General features: G+C 44.4%; 1 protein-coding gene across 2 annotated transcripts in view; it reads right to left on the bottom strand.

The window, feature by feature from the left end:
- LOC122557177 (coagulation factor V) overlaps positions 1 to 19661 on the bottom strand; it is a 104552-nt gene that overhangs the window by 61443 nt on the left and 23448 nt on the right. For both annotated transcript variants that reach the window (XM_087992101.1, XM_043704576.2), the window contains exons 8-10: positions 17747 to 17927; positions 14305 to 14386; positions 1204 to 1415 (exon numbers count right to left, since the gene is read on the bottom strand). In XM_087992101.1, the coding sequence (XP_087848227.1) occupies positions 1204 to 1415; positions 14305 to 14386; positions 17747 to 17927 (475 nt within the window). The remainder of the gene's footprint in view (positions 1 to 1203; positions 1416 to 14304; positions 14387 to 17746; positions 17928 to 19661) is intronic.

Raw genomic sequence — 19661 nt, 5'->3', positions numbered from 1 at the left:
GTGATTTTTTTAGTGTTGTTGGGGAGGGTTTAAACTAACTTGAAAACATGTGGGAACTTGGAGATGATACTAGAGAGAATATCAAGATGCAAAGCATATTGGAAGAGAGAGGTGGCACTGGAATCAGAAAATAGTAAAGTTTTCAGTGGCAAAAACAGAAGTTGCTGGAAAAGCTCAGAAGGTCTGGCAGCATCTGTGAAGAGAAGTCAGAGTTAATGTTTCGGGTCCAGTGACTCTTCGAGTCCTAGAGATGTACAGCACAGAAACAGACCCTTCAGTCCAACTCGACCAGATATTCCAACCTAATCTAGTCTCACTTGCCGGCACCTGGCCCATATCCCTCCAAATACTTCCTATTCATGTACCGATCCAGATGCCTTTTAAATGTTGCAGTTGTACCAGCCTCCACCACATCCTCTGGCAGCTCATTCCATACATGCGCCACTCTCTGCATGAAAAAGTTGCCCGTTAGGTCTCTTTTATATCTTTACCCTCTCACCCTAAACCTATGCCCTCTAGTTCTGGACTCCCCCACACCAGGGAAAATACTTTGTCTATTTACCCTATCCATGCCCTTCAAAATTTTATAAACCTCTATAAGGTCACCCCTCAGCCTCAGACGCTCCAGGGAAAATAGCCCCAGCCTATTCAGCCTCTCCCTGTAGCTCAAACCCTCCAACCCTGATAACATGCTTGGTAATCTTTTCTGAACACTTTCAAGTTTCACAACATCCTTCTGATAGGAAGGAGACCAGAATTGCGCACAATATTCCAAAAGTGGCCTAACCAATGCACTGTACACCCTGCAACATGACCTCCCAACTCCTATACTCAATACTCTGACCAATAGAGGAAAGCATACCAAACGCCTTCTTCACTATCCTGTTCACCTGCGACTCTACTTTCAAGGAGCTCCTCAGGTCAAAGTCTTCAATGGGTTCATCATAAAAGAGAAAGTAACAAAGTCTAAATTAGGAGTGAAGTATATTTATGTGAACGCACGGCATGCAGTAAATTATATTGATGAGTTTCATATGCAGATAATTATGTTGAAAAATGATGTTGTGATAACAGTGAAAGGCAGCATTGACAACTAAATGTCCTGGATGCAAGGTGTCCAGGAAAGGAAGGAAGGGGAAGTGTGGTATTACCTAATACTTATGGAGAATAATCTCAAATAATTAACACAGAGCTTCTCCTCACCATTCGTGCATTGATATCCAGCATGTTTTTTGCACAGATCAACAGAGGGCCAATAAGTCCTGAGGCGATATCACGATCCATATCCAGATTACTGAAGTAAAATCGAGTCAGGCAGCCCAGATCAGAGTCGGTTGGTCCATCATTTTCAGTCACATTCCAAAAGTAAGTGACTGTACTATTGGGCTTAACAATATGGTTTCTTACATTGTAACCTGCAGATAGAATCCAACCGGAATTTATACAGCGTGCAGAATCAGTTCCAGAAATTGAAGAATCTTAATAAAAACACTATTAATACCATTAATCTAACAGCCATAATGCTTACAAACTTGTTATTCAATAATCTGTTCTGAAGTACATTCAAGTGAGAACTTTGTCCAGCAGAGCACATAAAGGAGACATTTTGATAAAGATTAAATATGGATGCTGTGCAAGGTGGAACAGTTCTGGTTACCATTATATAATAACTCAGTTGAAATTTGTGTATTCTGCTTGGAAATAACATCTTTGTTCTTAATGTTGTTCCAATCCAGATTGTAACATTTTTCAAACAGAAAGGTTTTAAAATGAATGAAGTGCCCAGGGATCTGAGTTTACTATTGCATGAATTAGAATATAGGTACAGCAAGTTTTTAGAAAAGCTAATGGAATGTTATCATTTATTGTGGGGGGACTTGAAGATAAAAATCTGGAGGTTATGCTTCAGTTTTACAGGGCACTGGTGAGACAATGTCTGGAATGCTGTCACATTACAGGTGATCACCATTGCACTACACACACACACACACACAGATATTCCTACACACACACACACTCTCACATACAAATGGACACAGATACACACAGACTCGCACACAGACACCCACACACACCCTTATAGACACACAGACTCCCACACATGCACCCCCTCACAGACTTAAGACACTCTGCACTCACCACACACACACACACACATTTTCTCACACTCACAACCCCCACCCCAGACAGACACACACACAGACAGACAAAGACCCACATGCACACATATATATTTTGTGTGGTGAAATTTTTTGGTACAAAGCTACATTGCACTTTGCTCAAAAACCACATAGATTCATGTCGAACTCTGAGCTCAAAAACTGCATGAATTTATGTAAAACTCTGTTATTTCACTTTTTAGATTGGAATCAATCTAAACATCAGGTCATAGACAGAGAACACAGGGGGCTAACACCTTCAACACATTGTCTAGCTATTACCATTGGTAACAGCTAACCCGAGAATGCAACTTTTAAAAAAAGGGTTTTGTGATTTACACATGAAAGAAGTTAAACTATCACTGTATTCTAACAGATGAAAGGCTTAACAGACAATCAATTCTTCAAAATATAAGTTCAGTTACATCACACAGCAAATTTTTGCTATAAATTCTGTGTTACGATGGAGCCCTCCACAATCACCTGATGAAGGAGCGTCGCTCCAAAAGCTAGTGTGCTTCCAATTAAACCTGTTGGACTATAACCTGGTGTTGTGTGATTTTTAACTTTGTACACCCCGATCCAACACCAGCATCTCCGAATTATATTTAAAGAAGGATATGAATGTATTGGAATTGGATTAGAGATGGCTAAGTGGAATAATATCTGAAATGAGTGGGTTATCTTATGAGGAAAGGTTGGACAGGCTAGGCTTGTATCTACTAGAGTTTTAAAAAGTTAGTGGTGATTCAATTGAAACATGTAAGATGCTGCGAGGTCTTAACAGGGTAAATGTCGAGAGGATGTTGCCTCTTATGGGAGAATCAAGAACGAGGAGTCATTGTTTAAAAATCTGAGGTTGCCCATTTAAAACAGAGATAGGTCGAAAAGTGTGGTGCTGAAAAAGCATAGTAGGTCAGGAAGCATCCAAAGAGCAGGAGAATCGATGTTTCGGGCATAAGCCCTTCATCAGAAAGGGCTTATGCCCGAATCATCGATTCTCCTGTTCCTCAGATGCTGCCTGACCTGTAGTGCTTTTCCAGTGCCACCCTTTTCGACTCTGATATCCAGCACCTGCAGTCCTCACTTTCTCCTAAAACAGAGATGAGGCAACTTTTTTTTTCTCTCAGTGTGTGTCAGCCTTTGGAACTCTTCTCCTGAAAAGGTGTTGAAGCAGAGTCCTAGAAGGTTTGTAAGGCAGACATAAATAGATTCTTGTTGAGCAAGGGGATGAAAGGTTATTAAGGATAGCCAAGAATGTGGATTTGAGGTTTTCCAAAAACAAAAACACTTGATCAGCTGAATATCTTTAACATTGCTCATATTTGGAAAGTCTTTGACCTTTGCGAGACAAAGCTCATATGAAAAGATCATGTTACCACTCAGTGGACAGGTTTTGTAATGCCATTTACAAATATGTAAGCAATGTCTTTTTCATAGTTATGTGGTATAAATTGTCTCCATTAATGTCCTCTTTATTTATAGAAAAGTTTTCTTCCTAGTTCTGTGATAAGTATGAGGTAAACATGGATAATATCTGCTACTAAGCCTCAGTCAGAAACAATAACAGAAATTGCTGGAGAAACTCAGCAGCATTTGTAGAGAGAAAGCAGAGTTTCAGATGCAGTGACCCTCCTGATTGTAGCGAGAAAAGGTTTGGTATATATGCTCAAAAGACAGGTTTTGGGGTTGTGGAAGGGGAAGGAGTAAGCGTTAGATGGAGATGGAGCCCAGAGAGAGAGAAAACAGTAATTGTGCAGATAAAGGAATGGATAATGGTAAGCCAGTGAGAAAGAAAAGCTGCCAATGGGGTACCTGAGTGAGTGAAAATGGAGAAAGTGAGGACTGCAGATGCTGGAGATCAAAGCTGAAAATGTGTTGCTGGAAAAGCGCAGCAGGTCAGGCAGCATCCAAGGAGCAGGAGAATCGATGTTTCGGGCATGAGCCCTTCTTCAGGAATGAGGAGAGTGTGCCAAGCAGGCTAAGATAAAAGGTAGGGAGGAGGGACTTGGGGGAGGGGCGTTGGAAATGCGATAGGTGAAAGGGGGTTAAGGTGAGGGTGATAGTCCGGAGTGGGGGTGGGGGTGGAGAGGACAGGAAGAAGATTGCAGGTTAGAAAGGTGCTGCTGAGTTCGAGGGTTGGGACTGAGACAAGGTGGGGGGAGGGAAATGAGGAAACTGGAGAAATCTGAGTTCATCCCTTGTGGTTGGAGGGTTCCTAGGCGGAAGATGAGGCACTCTTCCTCCAGCCGTCGTGTTGCTATGGTCTGGCGATGGAGGAGTCCAAGGACCTGCATGTTCTTGGTGGAGTGGGAGGGGGAGTTGAAGTGTTGAGCCACGGGGTGGTTGGGTTGGTTGGTCCGGGTGTCCCAGAGGTGTTCTCTGAAACGATCCGCAAGTAAGCGGCCTGTCTCCCCAATATAGAGGAGGCCACATCGGGTGCAGCAGATGCAATAGATGATGTGTGTGGAGGTGCAGGTGAATTTGTGGTGGATATGGAAAGATCCCTTGGGGCCTTGGAGGGAAGTAAGGGGGGAAGTGTGGGTGCAAGTTTTGCATTTCTTGCGGTTGCAGGGGAAGTTGCCAGGAGTGGAGGTTGGGTTGGTGGGGGGTGTGGACCTGACAAAGGAGTCACGGAGGGAGTGGTCTTTTCAGAACGCTGATAGGGGAGGGGAGGGAAATATATCCCTGGTGGTGAGGTCCGTTTGGAGGTGGCGGAAATGACGACAGATGATATGATGTATATGGAGGTTGGTGGGGTGGTAGGTGAGGACCAGTGGGGTTCTGTCCTGGTGGTGATTGGAGGGGCAGGGCTCAAGGGCAGAAGAGCGGGAAGTGGAGGAGATGTGGTGGAGAGCATCGTTGATCATGTCTGGGGGGAAATTGCGGTCTTTGAAGAAGGAGGCCATCTGTGTTGTGCGATATTAGAACTGGTCCTCCTGGGAGCAGATGCGGCGGAGACGAAGGAATTGGGAATATGGGATGGCGTTTTTACAAGGGGCAGGGTGGGAGGAGGTGTAGTCTAGGTAGCTGTGGGAGTCGGTCGGTTTATAGTAAATGTCCGTGTTGATTCGGTCGCCCGAGATAGAAATGGAGAGGTCTAGGAAGGGGAGGGAGGAGTCTGAGATGGTCCAGGTAAATTTGAGGTCGGGCTGAAAAGTGTTGGTAAAGTGGATGAACTGTTCAACCACCTCGTGGGAGCACGAGGCAGCGCCGATACAGTCATCGATGTAGTGGAGGAAAGTGTAGCTGCGGAAGATGGACTGTTCCACATATCCTACGAAGAGGCAGGCATAACTGGGGCCCATGCGGGTGCCTATGGCTACTCCTTTGGTTTGGAGGAAGTGGGAGGATTGGAAAGAGAAGTTATTCAGAGTGAGGACCAGTTCAGTCAGTCAAAGGAGGGTGTCAGTGGAAGGGTACTGGTTGGTACAGCGGGAAAGGAAGAAGCGGTGGGCTTTGAGTCCTTCATAATGGGGGATGGAGGTGTACAGGGACTGGATTTCCATGGTGAAGATAAGGCGTTGGGGACCGTGGAAGCAAAAATCATAGAGGAGGTGGAGGGCGTGGGTGGTGTCCCGAACGTAGGTGGGGAGTTCTTGGACTAAGGGGGACAGTGAAAATGGATTCCTGTGATGAAGGCAACCCATGTGTGACATAGTTAAAGGACATGGAAAGAGATATTCCAGCTCGAAAATTGTCATAAAGGCTGCAGGGTCCCAAGACAGAAAATGTGATGCTGTTCTTCCAGCTTGTGCTGACCTTCACTGGAACACTGCAGCAAGCCTGAGACAGAGATGTTGACCAGGGAACGTGTTGGTGTGTTGAAGTGGCAGGCAACCAGAAGCTTGGGGTCATTTTTGCTCACAGAGCGTAGGTGTTCTGCAAAACTGTCGCCCAGTGTGCATTCATCTCCCCTGTGTAGAGGAGACCATGTTGTGAGCAGTGAATACATTAGACCAGATTGAATGAAATGAAGGTAAATGGCAGGTTCATCCAGAAGGTGTTTCTAGGGCCTTGAATGATGCGGAAGGAGGAAGTAAATGGACAAATTGCTTGGGAAGGTGCTGTGGATGGTGTTGAGAATGGAGGAGGAGTTGACCAGAATGTTCCAGAGAGAACTGTCCCTGAGGAAGGCTGACAAGGGAAGAGAGGGGAATATGTGCCTGGTGGTGGCATCCAGCTGGAGGTAGCCAAAATGGTGATTTATGATCTTTTGGGTGTGGATGCTGGTGAGGTAGAAAATAAGGACCTAGAGAACCCTATTGGGAGTTATCTACCAGCCCCCAAACAGTAGTCTGGATGTCGGATGTAAGTTAAATCAGGAGCTGAAATTGGCCTGTCGCAAAGATGTTACAACAGTTGTTATGGGGTATTTCAACATTCAGGTAGACTGGGAGAATCAAGATGGTATTGGACCTCAAGAAAGAGACTTTGTGGAGTGCCTCCGAGATGGATTCTTAGAACAGCTGGTGCTGGAGCCTACCAGGGAGAAGTCAATTCTGGATCTGGTATTGTGCAACGAAGCAGAATTGATCAGGGACCTCGAAGTGAAGGAGCCATTGGGAAGTAGTGACCATAATACAATAAGTTTCAATCTGCAATTTGAGAGGGAGAGGGTACAATCGGAAGTGACAATATTTCCGTTGAATAAAGGGAACTATGGAGCTATGAGGGAGGAGCTGGCCAAAGTTCAATGGTGCAATACCTTAGCAGGGATGACAGTGGAGGAACAATGGCAGATATTTCTGTGTGTAATGCAGAAGATGCAGGATCAGTTCATTCCAAAAAGGAAGAAAGATCCTAGGAGGAGGCATGATGAGGGAAGTTAAGAAACATATAAAGTTAAAAGAGAAAAAGTATAACATAGCAAAGATAAGTGGGTAACAGAGGACTGGGAAGCTTTTAAAGAACAACAGAGGATTACTAAGAAGGAAATACGCAGAGAAAAAATGAGGTACGAAGGTAAACTGGCCAAAAATATAAAAGAGGATAGTAAAAGCTTTTTTAGGTATGTGAAAGGCAAAATAATGGTTAAGACTAAAATTGGGCCCTTGAAGACAGAAACAGGGGAATATATTACGGGGAACAAAGAAATGGCAGAAGAATTGAATTGGTACTTCAGATCTGTGTTCACTGGGAAAGACACAAGTAATCTCCCTGAGGTAACAGTGGCTGAAGGACCTGAACTGAAGGGAATTTATATTTGCCAGGAATGGTGTTGGAGAGACTGTTAGGTCTGAAGATTGATAAGTCCCCGGGGCCTGATGGTCTACATCCCAGGGTACTGAAGGAGGTGGCTTGAGAAATCGTGGATGCGTTGGTGATTATTTTCCAGAGTTCGATAAATTCGGGATCAGTTGCTACGGATTGGAGGGTGGCTAATGTTGTACCACTTTTTAAGAAAGGTGGGAGAGAGAAATCAGGAAATTATAGACCAGTTAGTCTGACCTCAGTGGTGGGAAAGATGCTGGAGTCTATTATAAAGGATGAAATTACGACACATCTGGATAGTAGTAACAGGATAGGTCAGAGTCAGCATGGATTTATGAAGGGGAAATCATGCTTGACTAATCTTCTGGAATTTTTTGAGGATGTAACTCTGAAGATGGCCGAGGGAGATCCAGTAGATGTAGTGTACCTGGACTTTACAGAAAGCTTTTGATAAAGTCCCACATAGGAGGTTAGTGAGCAATATTAGGGCTGAAACTGTGTTGCTGGAAAGGCGCAGCAGGTCAGGCAGCATCCAAGGAACAGGAGAATCGATGTTTCAGGCATAAGCCCTTCTTCAGGAATGATGAAAGTGTGTCCAGCAGGCTAAGATAAAAGATAGGGAGGAGGGACTTGGGGGAGGGGCGTTGGAAATGCGATAGGTGGAAGGAGGTCAAGGTGAGGGTGATAGGCCGGAGTGGGGTGGGGGCGGAGAGGTCAGGAAGAAGATTGCAGTTTAGGAAGGCAGTGCTGAGTTCAAGGGTTGGGACTGAGACAAGGTGGGGGGAGGGGAAATGAGGAAACTGGAGAAATCTGAGTTCATCCCTTGTGGTTGGAGGGTTCCTAGGCGGAAGATGAGGCACTCTTCCTCCAGCCGTCGTGTTGCTATGGTCTGGCGATGGAGGAGTCCAAGGACCTGCATGTTCTTGGTGGAGTGGGAGGGGGAGTTGAAGTGTTGAGCCACGGGGTGGTTGGGTTGGTTGGTCCGGGTGTCCCAGAGGTGTTCTCTGAAACGATCCGCAAGTAAGCGGCCTGTCTCCCCAATATAGAGGAGGCCACATCGGGTGCAGCAGATGCAATAGATGATGTGTGTGGAGGTGCAGGTGAATTTGTGGTGGATATGGAAAGATCCCTTGGGGCCTTGGAGGGAAGTAAGGGGGGAAGTGTGGGTGCAAGTTTTGCATTTCTTGCGGTTGCAGGGGAAGTTGCCAGGAGTGGAGGTTGGGTTGGTGGGGGGTGTGGACCTGACAAAGGAGTCACGGAGGGAGTGGTCTTTTCAGAACGCTGATAGGGGAGGGGAGGGAAATATATCCCTGGTGGTGAGGTCCGTTTGGAGGTGGCGGAAATGACGACAGATGATATGATGTATATGGAGGTTGGTGGGGTGGTAGGTGAGGACCAGTGGGGTTCTGTCCTGGTGGTGATTGGAGGGGCAGGGCTCAAGGGCAGAAGAGCGGGAAGTGGAGGAGATGTGGTGGAGAGCATCGTTGATCATGTCTGGGGGGAAATTGCGGTCTTTGAAGAAGGAGGCCATCTGTGTTGTGCGATATTAGAACTGGTCCTCCTGGGAGCAGATGCGGCGGAGACGAAGGAATTGGGAATATGGGATGGCGTTTTTACAAGGGGCAGGGTGGGAGGAGGTGTAGTCTAGGTAGCTGTGGGAGTCGGTCGGTTTATAGTAAATGTCCGTGTTGATTCGGTCGCCCGAGATAGAAATGGAGAGGTCTAGGAAGGGGAGGGAGGAGTCTGAGATGGTCCAGGTAAATTTGAGGTCGGGCTGAAAAGTGTTGGTAAAGTGGATGAACTGTTCAACCACCTCGTGGGAGCACGAGGCAGCGCCGATACAGTCATCGATGTAGTGGAGGAAAGTGTAGCTGCGGAAGATGGACTGTTCCACATATCCTACGAAGAGGCAGGCATAACTGGGGCCCATGCGGGTGCCTATGGCTACTCCTTTGGTTTGGAGGAAGTGGGAGGATTGGAAAGAGAAGTTATTCAGAGTGAGGACCAGTTCAGTCAGTCAAAGGAGGGTGTCAGTGGAAGGGTACTGGTTGGTACAGCGGGAAAGGAAGAAGCGGTGGGCTTTGAGTCCTTCATAATGGGGGATGGAGGTGTACAGGGACTGGATTTCCATGGTGAAGATAAGGCGTTGGGGACCGTGGAAGCAAAAATCATAGAGGAGGTGGAGGGCGTGGGTGGTGTCCCGAACGTAGGTGGGGAGTTCTTGGACTAAGGGGGACAGTGAAAATGGATTCCTGTGATGAAGGCAACCCATGTGTGACATAGTTAAAGGACATGGAAAGAGATATTCCAGCTCGAAAATTGTCATAAAGGCTGCAGGGTCCCAAGACAGAAAATGTGATGCTGTTCTTCCAGCTTGTGCTGACCTTCACTGGAACACTGCAGCAAGCCTGAGACAGAGATGTTGACCAGGGAACGTGTTGGTGTGTTGAAGTGGCAGGCAACCAGAAGCTTGGGGTCATTTTTGCTCACAGAGCGTAGGTGTTCTGCAAAACTGTCGCCCAGTGTGCATTCATCTCCCCTGTGTAGAGGAGACCATGTTGTGAGCAGTGAATACATTAGACCAGATTGAATGAAATGAAGGTAAATGGCAGGTTCATCCAGAAGGTGTTTCTAGGGCCTTGAATGATGCGGAAGGAGGAAGTAAATGGACAAATTGCTTGGGAAGGTGCTGTGGATGGTGTTGAGAATGGAGGAGGAGTTGACCAGAATGTTCCAGAGAGAACTGTCCCTGAGGAAGGCTGACAAGGGAAGAGAGGGGAATATGTGCCTGGTGGTGGCATCCAGCTGGAGGTAGCCAAAATGGTGATTTATGATCTTTTGGGTGTGGATGCTGGTGAGGTAGAAAATAAGGACCTAGAGAACCCTATTGGGAGTTATCTACCAGCCCCCAAACAGTAGTCTGGATGTCGGATGTAAGTTAAATCAGGAGCTGAAATTGGCCTGTCGCAAAGATGTTACAACAGTTGTTATGGGGTATTTCAACATTCAGGTAGACTGGGAGAATCAAGATGGTATTGGACCTCAAGAAAGAGACTTTGTGGAGTGCCTCCGAGATGGATTCTTAGAACAGCTGGTGCTGGAGCCTACCAGGGAGAAGTCAATTCTGGATCTGGTATTGTGCAACGAAGCAGAATTGATCAGGGACCTCGAAGTGAAGGAGCCATTGGGAAGTAGTGACCATAATACAATAAGTTTCAATCTGCAATTTGAGAGGGAGAGGGTACAATCGGAAGTGACAATATTTCCGTTGAATAAAGGGAACTATGGAGCTATGAGGGAGGAGCTGGCCAAAGTTCAATGGTGCAATACCTTAGCAGGGATGACAGTGGAGGAACAATGGCAGATATTTCTGTGTGTAATGCAGAAGATGCAGGATCAGTTCATTCCAAAAAGGAAGAAAGATCCTAGGAGGAGGCATGATGAGGGAAGTTAAGAAACATATAAAGTTAAAAGAGAAAAAGTATAACATAGCAAAGATAAGTGGGTAACAGAGGACTGGGAAGCTTTTAAAGAACAACAGAGGATTACTAAGAAGGAAATACGCAGAGAAAAAATGAGGTACGAAGGTAAACTGGCCAAAAATATAAAAGAGGATAGTAAAAGCTTTTTTAGGTATGTGAAAGGCAAAATAATGGTTAAGACTAAAATTGGGCCCTTGAAGACAGAAACAGGGGAATATATTACGGGGAACAAAGAAATGGCAGAAGAATTGAATTGGTACTTCAGATCTGTGTTCACTGGGAAAGACACAAGTAATCTCCCTGAGGTAACAGTGGCTGAAGGACCTGAACTGAAGGGAATTTATATTTGCCAGGAATGGTGTTGGAGAGACTGTTAGGTCTGAAGATTGATAAGTCCCCGGGGCCTGATGGTCTACATCCCAGGGTACTGAAGGAGGTGGCTTGAGAAATCGTGGATGCGTTGGTGATTATTTTCCAGAGTTCGATAAATTCGGGATCAGTTGCTACGGATTGGAGGGTGGCTAATGTTGTACCACTTTTTAAGAAAGGTGGGAGAGAGAAATCAGGAAATTATAGACCAGTTAGTCTGACCTCAGTGGTGGGAAAGATGCTGGAGTCTATTATAAAGGATGAAATTACGACACATCTGGATAGTAGTAACAGGATAGGTCAGAGTCAGCATGGATTTATGAAGGGGAAATCATGCTTGACTAATCTTCTGGAATTTTTTGAGGATGTAACTCTGAAGATGGCCGAGGGAGATCCAGTAGATGTAGTGTACCTGGACTTTACAGAAAGCTTTTGATAAAGTCCCACATAGGAGGTTAGTGAGCAATATTAGGGCTGAAACTGTGTTGCTGGAAAGGCGCAGCAGGTCAGGCAGCATCCAAGGAACAGGAGAATCGATGTTTCAGGCATAAGCCCTTCTTCAGGAATGATGAAAGTGTGTCCAGCAGGCTAAGATAAAAGATAGGGAGGAGGGACTTGGGGGAGGGGCGTTGGAAATGCGATAGGTGGAAGGAGGTCAAGGTGAGGGTGATAGGCCGGAGTGGGGTGGGGGCGGAGAGGTCAGGAAGAAGATTGCAGTTTAGGAAGGCAGTGCTGAGTTCAAGGGTTGGGACTGAGACAAGGTGGGGGGAGGGGAAATGAGGAAACTGGAGAAATCTGAGTTCATCCCTTGTGGTTGGAGGGTTCCTAGGCGGAAGATGAGGCGCTCTTCCTCCAACCGTCGTGTTGCTATGGTCTGGCGATGGAGGAGTCCAAGGACCTGCATGCCCTTGGTGGAGTGGGAGGGGGAGTTGAAGTGTTGAGCCACGGGGTGGTCCATCCCAACCACCCCGTGGCTCAACACTTCAACTCCCCCTCCCACTCCACCAAGGACATGCAGGTCCTTAGACTCCTCCATCGCCAGACCATAGCAACACGACGGTTGGAGGAAGAGCGCCTCATCTTCCACCTAGGAACCCTCCAACCACAAGGGATGAACTCAGATTTCTCCAGTTTCCTCATTTCCCCTCCCCCCAGCTTGTCTCAGTCAAATCCCTCGAACTCAGCACCGCCTTCCTAACCTGCAATCTTCTTCCTGACCTCTCCTCCCCCACCCCACTCTGGCCTATCACCCTCACATTGACCTCCTTCCACCTATCGCATTTCCAACGCCCAACCTCCCTACTTTTTATCTTAGCCTGCTGGACACATTTTCCTCATTCCTGAAGAAGAGCTTATGCCCGAAACGTTGATTCTCCTGTTCCTTGGATGCTGCCTGACCTGCTGCGCTTTTCCAGCAACACATTTTCAACCCTGATCTCCAGCATCTGCAGTCCTCACTTTCTCCGCAATATTAGGGCGCATGGTATTGGGGCAAAGTACTAACTTGGATTGAGAGTTGGTTGGCTGACAGGAAACAAAGAGTATTGATAAACGGCTCCATTTCGGAATGGCAGGCAGTGACCAGTGGGGTACCGCAGGGATCAGTGCTGGGACCGCAGCTTTTTACAATATATATTAATGATATAGAAGATGGTATTAGTAATAACATTAGCAAATTTGCAGATGATACTAAGCTGGGTGGCAGGTTGAAATGTGAGGAGGATGTTAGGAGATTACAGGGTGACCTGGACAGGTTAGGTGAATGGTCAGATGCATGGCAGATGCAGTTTAATGTGGATAAATGTATGGTTATCCACTTTGGTGGCAAGAACAGGAAGGCAGATTACTACTTAAATGGAATCAATTTAGGTAAAGGGGCAGTACAAAGAGATCTGGGTGTTCTTGTACACCAGCCAATGAAGGTAAGCACGCAGGTACAGCAAGTAGTGAAGAAGGCTAAAAGCATGCTGGCCTTCATAACAAGAGGGATTGAGTATAGAAGCAAAGAGGTTCTTCTGCAGCTGTACAGGGCCCTGGTGAGACCACACTTGGAATATTATGTGCAGTTCTGGTCTCCATATTTGAGGACAGACATTCTGGCTATTGAGGGAGTGCAGTGTAGGTTCACAAGGTCAATTCCTGTAATGGCGGGACTACCTTACGCTGAAAGACTGGAGTGACTGGGCTTGTATACCCTTGAGTTTACAAGACTGAGAGGGGATCTGATTGAGACATATAAGATTATTAAAGGATTGGACACTCTGGAGGCAGGAAACATGTTTCTGCTGATGGGTGATTGCCGAACCAGAGGACACAGCTTAAAAATATGGGGTAGACCATTTAGGACAGAGATGAGGAGAAACTTCTTCACCCAGAGAGTGGTGGGTGTGTGGAATGCTCTTCCCCAGAGGGCAGTGGAGGCCCAGTCTCTGGATTCATTTAAGAAAGAGTTGGATAGAGCTCTCAAGGATAGTGGAATCAAGGGTTATGGAGATAAGGCAGGAACAGGATACTGATTAAGGATGATCAGCCATGATCATATTGAATAGTGGTGCAGACTTGAAGGGCAGAATGGCCTACTCCTGCACCTATTGTCTATTGTCTATCTGTGCTGTGGGAGGGAAGAGAAGGGTGAGCGCAGAAATGCGGGAGATGGGTCAGACATGGCTGAGGGCTCTGTCAACCATGACAGTGGGGAATCCTCAGTTGAGGAAGAAGGTAGACATTTCACTGTTATCCTTGTCAAAGTTGGTATCCTCAGAACAGATATGATACAGATGGAGAAACTCAGCAGTTGTGCAGCATCTGTGGAGAGAAAGCAGAGTTTCGAGTCCAGCGCAGTCCTGTTCGTTACAAAGTACACTGATTTTTGATCACAGAGTAGTCTTGCAAGTTCTTAGTGGGGACAATTGGAGCTCTTGTAGTGTAGTGGTAATGTCCCTCCCTCTGGCCAAGAAACACAGGTTCAAGTCCCACCTCCTCTATAAGCGTGTAATAACAATCCTGAACAGGTTAGTTAGGGAAGTGCTTCCCCATTGGGGCTGCGTCGACTTTGTCACTCTAACAGAATATCTTCCTACCTTCAGTGTTGTCCACCCTTATTTCTGTCAGTCCATGTGGATTAATATTGTATGGTCTGCTCGCAAGATTCTTAAAGATGATCTGTATCATGTGGAAAAGAACAACATTTATAGATGTAGTGTGCAATTGCTGTCAATAATGTTTTCCATAAAACAGTTTTCAGTGGGATCTCCCATTAAAAATGAAGACAATGGGAAATGTGCGATAGGACTCTGAGAATAATTGACCACAGCATGAAGTTAGAGATTGGAGGCTGATGACATTTAGGTAACATGACAGCACCGGGGATTCAGATCTCAATTAGTTGAGGTTAGGGTGTGTTCATCTTTTCCTTGCCAATTTTCTGTGGCTGTGAAATGGATTCAATGCCACCTCCAGGTGGTGCAAAGAGCATGCATGTGCAAAGAGGAAGCAGTCATCATTCAAAAGTGGTGACTGATACGTGGAAGTTTATCAAATGAAATGGGAAACTGGCTGTTTCTATTGTCACCAGAATTATCTTGCCAAGTTATTTGGCTATCAATTTGGAAATTAATTCCTGAAGTCATGAGGAAAATTAACAACCTCCAAGTTTAGCAGAAAATCATCAGAGCAGAAAGGATTTAATAAAGCTCTGCAGTGAGTTCGACAATTAATTTTTTAAAATTGACAAAATGGAGAACCATCTTTGAAAGGGAACAAAACAAATGGCCTGAGGTAGCAACTGGCACGACTGCCTGTCCTACGCCTCACCCTTGAATGAATCAGCATGTGCGAGGAAGTGCATAAGGAAGTGTCCAAGTCAGCAAGAGGAACTGATTGTCACTTTTTAAAAATTAATTAACGCAAAATAAATGTGGCGCAGTCTGTGTATGCATCAGCACTGACATCACTGCACACAGATGATCTCAGCAGCAGCGTGTGCACTGATGCATTCTGATGTTTCTCACATGACAGCTAATGACACTGGCCCCATCTGCACATACGCCATCTTATTCACCAGTTTGGAGTAATTGCTCTGACTTTCAGGTTGTGGGAAATAATGCAGATATCAGGAAGTATGGACATTTCCAGTACTGATGGACTCAGCAGGTTGGAGTTGACATGACTAGGATATCTTGTTAATCTTGTTAGCCTACGGCTCTCTGCCTATATTCCTGATGAAGGGCTTTTGCCCGGAATGTCGATTGTACTGCTCTTCAGATGCTGCCTGAACTGCTGTGGTTTTCCAGCACCACTAATCCAGAGCCTACGACAAACACAAGTTGCATCAGAAAGTAATTGAGCAAAGCAGGCAATACATCAGCGAATGTGACAGGCATGGACATGAAGATGTTCCACAGTTTTGTGGTGAAGATTGTATGCGGTGTGATCATTGTTGGTGTGTGTTACAGAGTGGTACTTTATATTTGATTTTTGGGCAATCTATAGCCAGACATTTGTTTAACTAGTGCTAACTGTGCTCCTTATAGGCAGCTTATATATACCTGGGAGGGTGGAAAATTTGACTTGCTACTTAGATTCAGCCTGCAGCACACAAGGCACATAATTCAAGAAAGAATTAGAGGGGCCTGGTGTTATTGGCACCGTGTAACAGTATTCACAGCCTTCACATTCTCTGGAGCACATATTGAGATGTTTGTGCTGTGTGAGATAGCAGAGGCCCATTAAATCTACCATCACAAGTGGAAAGGAGTAGCTGGTAAGATCAATACCAGCTAAATTGCTCCAAGGACCAGTGCAAGAAGGAATGGATTGGCATGACCAGGATTGTCAAAGTAGGATTTCCCATTATAGCTACCTTATTTGAATTGTTTGACTAATGGTGGCCATGCCTTCAGCTGTCTGATCCTAAACTCTGGAATTCCCTTTTTAAATCTCTGTCTCACAAACTCTCTTTTCTCCCTTAAGCCACTTCTTAAAATCTCTGACCAAGATTTTGGCCATCCAACCTGGTATCACCTTTTAAGGACGAATGTTAAATTGTATTTGGTAACATTTCTGTGTCGTGACTTTTGACTTTTTAATCACATTAAACACATTAAATCAATGCAAGTTGTTGTTAAGTGTTGCAGTTGTCCTGCAATGAAAATGAAGTAGTTTGCCCTCTCTCAGGATGACAGTACAGCTGCACCTTCAACAACCACAAGCAGTGCCCATCACGTTGGTGCTAGAAGGCCAGTTGGCCCGAACATCATTGAGTAATTGCAGACTGCAGAAGCCTTAGACTACCATTGTGGTACAATAGTGATAAAGTATGGGCTATCAATTTTTGAATTACATCATCTGTTTTTAATACCTGGGACTTTCTAATACTGAAATGGTTTCAAAAATGAAAAAAAACTGATGTAAAAGCAGCTGTCATTATCTGACTTCAGGTTAATCCAATAATAAGTAAGAGCCATTCTGAACCAATACTAACATTTTTATCAAAAGGGACTGAAACTAACCAGATGTGAAGAAACCTGCAACTCTTACCATGATTTAGACCGGTATGATATATTTCACATGTTAGAGATGAAAGATATTGCTTGCAGTTATACAGTTTGAAAACAAAAATCTCAAACATTGGAACGTACAAACCAATTGTATTTCAGAGAGCTGCTTTTGATAGGAGAGATGGATTTGTGACTAGAACTGAAGAAGAGTCTCTGTCAATCTCTCTCTCTCTTTCTCTCTCTCTGTCTCTTTCATCCAGGAAGGACAAATCCCATAGCCAAAGTAAATTGGAAAAGCATTGTAACATTGGGAATTCAAAGCTATTCACAATAACCACAGCTGCTGTTAATCCAGAACACCTCTCAGCAATCATGGTCACAGGTTAAACTTTAACACCTCAAGGACATATTGTAAACGTTAAACTACATGATGTTTTATCATTTTTGGACTAGACACTATCCTCTTGTCAGATTTGTATGTGTGTATTTGTAGTTGTGCTTTATTATTTTCCTATATATTAGCAATGATTAAAATTGCTTTTCCTATTATTCAAGAAAACCTTGGAAATGGCACCTTATTATTTCTGCTGAAACAGTTTATTGCATATTAATAGGAGTGAGATATAACTGAGGTATAACTAATTCGAACATATATTTGTGGCAGCCAATGGAGGAGATTGACAAGAAAGATACCAATTCATTCCTCCTCAACTGGACTTAACAATTGCCAAAACAAACTTGGACCTAAAAGAAAATTCCAGCAGAAGTACTGACTCAAGCCGAAGAATGGCCTTGGGTGTTCACCTAGTATGGACTTGTTTGATTCAGTAGCTAATTTCTGTGTTTCAAGGTAACTTTAAGATTTCCTTAAAAACTGTTTCTATCAATACAAAATATAAACTAAACATGAAATAGATTTTAAAAAAGCGCTGTTATCATAATTTCAGTTGACACGTGCAGAATGCTCCATGCCATAACATTTCACTTCTATCACAAACTACTCAAGTATAATGGAATACTTTACCTTAAAGCGATCTCCAACCTCTCCACGTAAAACTGGACCCAGAATCCCCTTTGACGACTCTGGATTTGGCTTGTGTTTTACAACCGTGAAGGTGCTGTCAGTATACTCCACGAAAACAGCCTTTTTATATTCCTTTCCAATTCGGTCTGGACCCCTTTCCAGAAACTTGCGTCTTAACTCACTGAAGGAAGAAATAAGCATGAAAAGGATATATTTGGAAGTAGATTTCATCAATAAATGCTTCTTTCACCACAATCCTTGCCGTTAGCTGTTTCTTATTTTAATTTAGTTTTTAGTGTTTTTCTGTTGTAATGCTTATTCCAGGGCTGAGACCAGACACGAAAGGACAGTTCCTAAAGTCTGCCCAAAACTGTTTAATGCCAAACTGTTGGGACATAGACAAAGGGGAACTGGAAAGATGAGAATCTGCTGAATAGGTTTAATTTACCTTCACTCAGGACCCTGGTCTCCTTTTCTCACCAGCCCTTGCATGACATGGACAGTGGCAAGTAGGTTGGGAAAATCAGAAAAACAAATTTCTGGTGTTGAATTAAAAGTTTGATTTTCCAAGCAATGTTTTAGTGTCCAGACAAGAATCCCATTAGTGAGCGGTGAGGCCTATTTACATGTACTAACATCTCATTATTACCTATTCTCATTTCATTTATAGGCAGTTTGCTATTGTACCAAACAGAAGGGGGAAACCAGAGTTGAAAATTCCCAAAGTCAGAGCAGGTACCTAGCAGTTGCCGCTCACCACTTGCTCCTTTGTGCCTCCATCTTGTTCAGCAGTCACCAATATAGGATACACTCCACGTACAGTGATTCCTGCAAAGCCCATCCATCAGACACATAGCAGCCTCAACACATCATCATGGCACATCTCTAACTCATTTAGAATACTTTACTCCACTTTGACACTTTTCATTCTAATGCTGCTGCTGGGCTTCTATCCATGCAAGGAAGGCACCCATCTCATGCAACAGGGCAATATGCATTTCACAACTATTCACTTGTTTTCTTAGTGGCCACTATTATGACACAGAGTAAACTCTCCTGCTTAATTTAAACCAGCAACACAGAAAAGATTTATCCCGTGCAGTAATCTGTGAAAATTCGAGAGGCCAAGCACTATCCCAAAGGTCACTATTTAAAGTAAAAAATCAACAACTTCATTTTTTAAAGTATAGCAGAGAATAATTAACTAACTTACAACTCCTTTCTCTAGCCTTACCTTCCTCTTCTACAGCACTAGTCCGATAAAACCCCCAATTAACATTTACCAAAAATTCAAATTTCATAACCAGCCAGCTATTGAATCTTTGTACCTTCCTCTGTCTTCTTTTCTCCTTCTTAAGGATTATCTTTCACAGGTTACTGATTGATAAAGGTACCTTTTAAAAGAGCTATTCAGCAGGTAGTCTGCATGTGTTGGTGGCTTGGCAGTTCTCCCTCAACTGTTCAATTTTTTCCAGTCTTATACCTCCAAAGCATCGGATTGTGTCATTGGCTTTTAATATTGTCAATATGCTAAATTCAAACTTGATTGGAGTTTGGTATTTTTTGGGGTATAATTTAAACTGATTGGCCAAATTCAAATTTTTGTTTTGTTACCAGGCAACCATACTAGCTGCTGGATCAAAGGGTTACATTGTATCTTGTTCAGAACACTTGGCGTTGTCAGGTAGTTCTGCTAGCTTTTACTTTTCTTAAAAGTACAGTACAGTCACATCTTCATAACAGTCAGTCACTTTACTCCTACTTAGATGCTCATAGCATCTTTGCTTCTCCGTTTTGCACTTTGCTGTTTCTGTCAGAACTTACAGGCTCACAGTCTTTCAGTCTTGCCTTGTTTCTCGAGCAGACACAAAACCAGGCAGCTTGTCATGCTTGTCAGCAGTGTATAGTCAAGGAG

The sequence above is a fragment of the Chiloscyllium plagiosum genome, unplaced genomic scaffold (assembly GCF_037043375.1).
Source record: "Chiloscyllium plagiosum isolate Xiang-an unplaced genomic scaffold, Cpla_swu_hap1 HiC_scaffold_11, whole genome shotgun sequence".
Classification (NCBI taxonomy): Eukaryota; Metazoa; Chordata; class Chondrichthyes; order Orectolobiformes; family Hemiscylliidae; genus Chiloscyllium; species Chiloscyllium plagiosum.
This window is presented reverse-complemented; position numbering and strand designations above follow the sequence as displayed.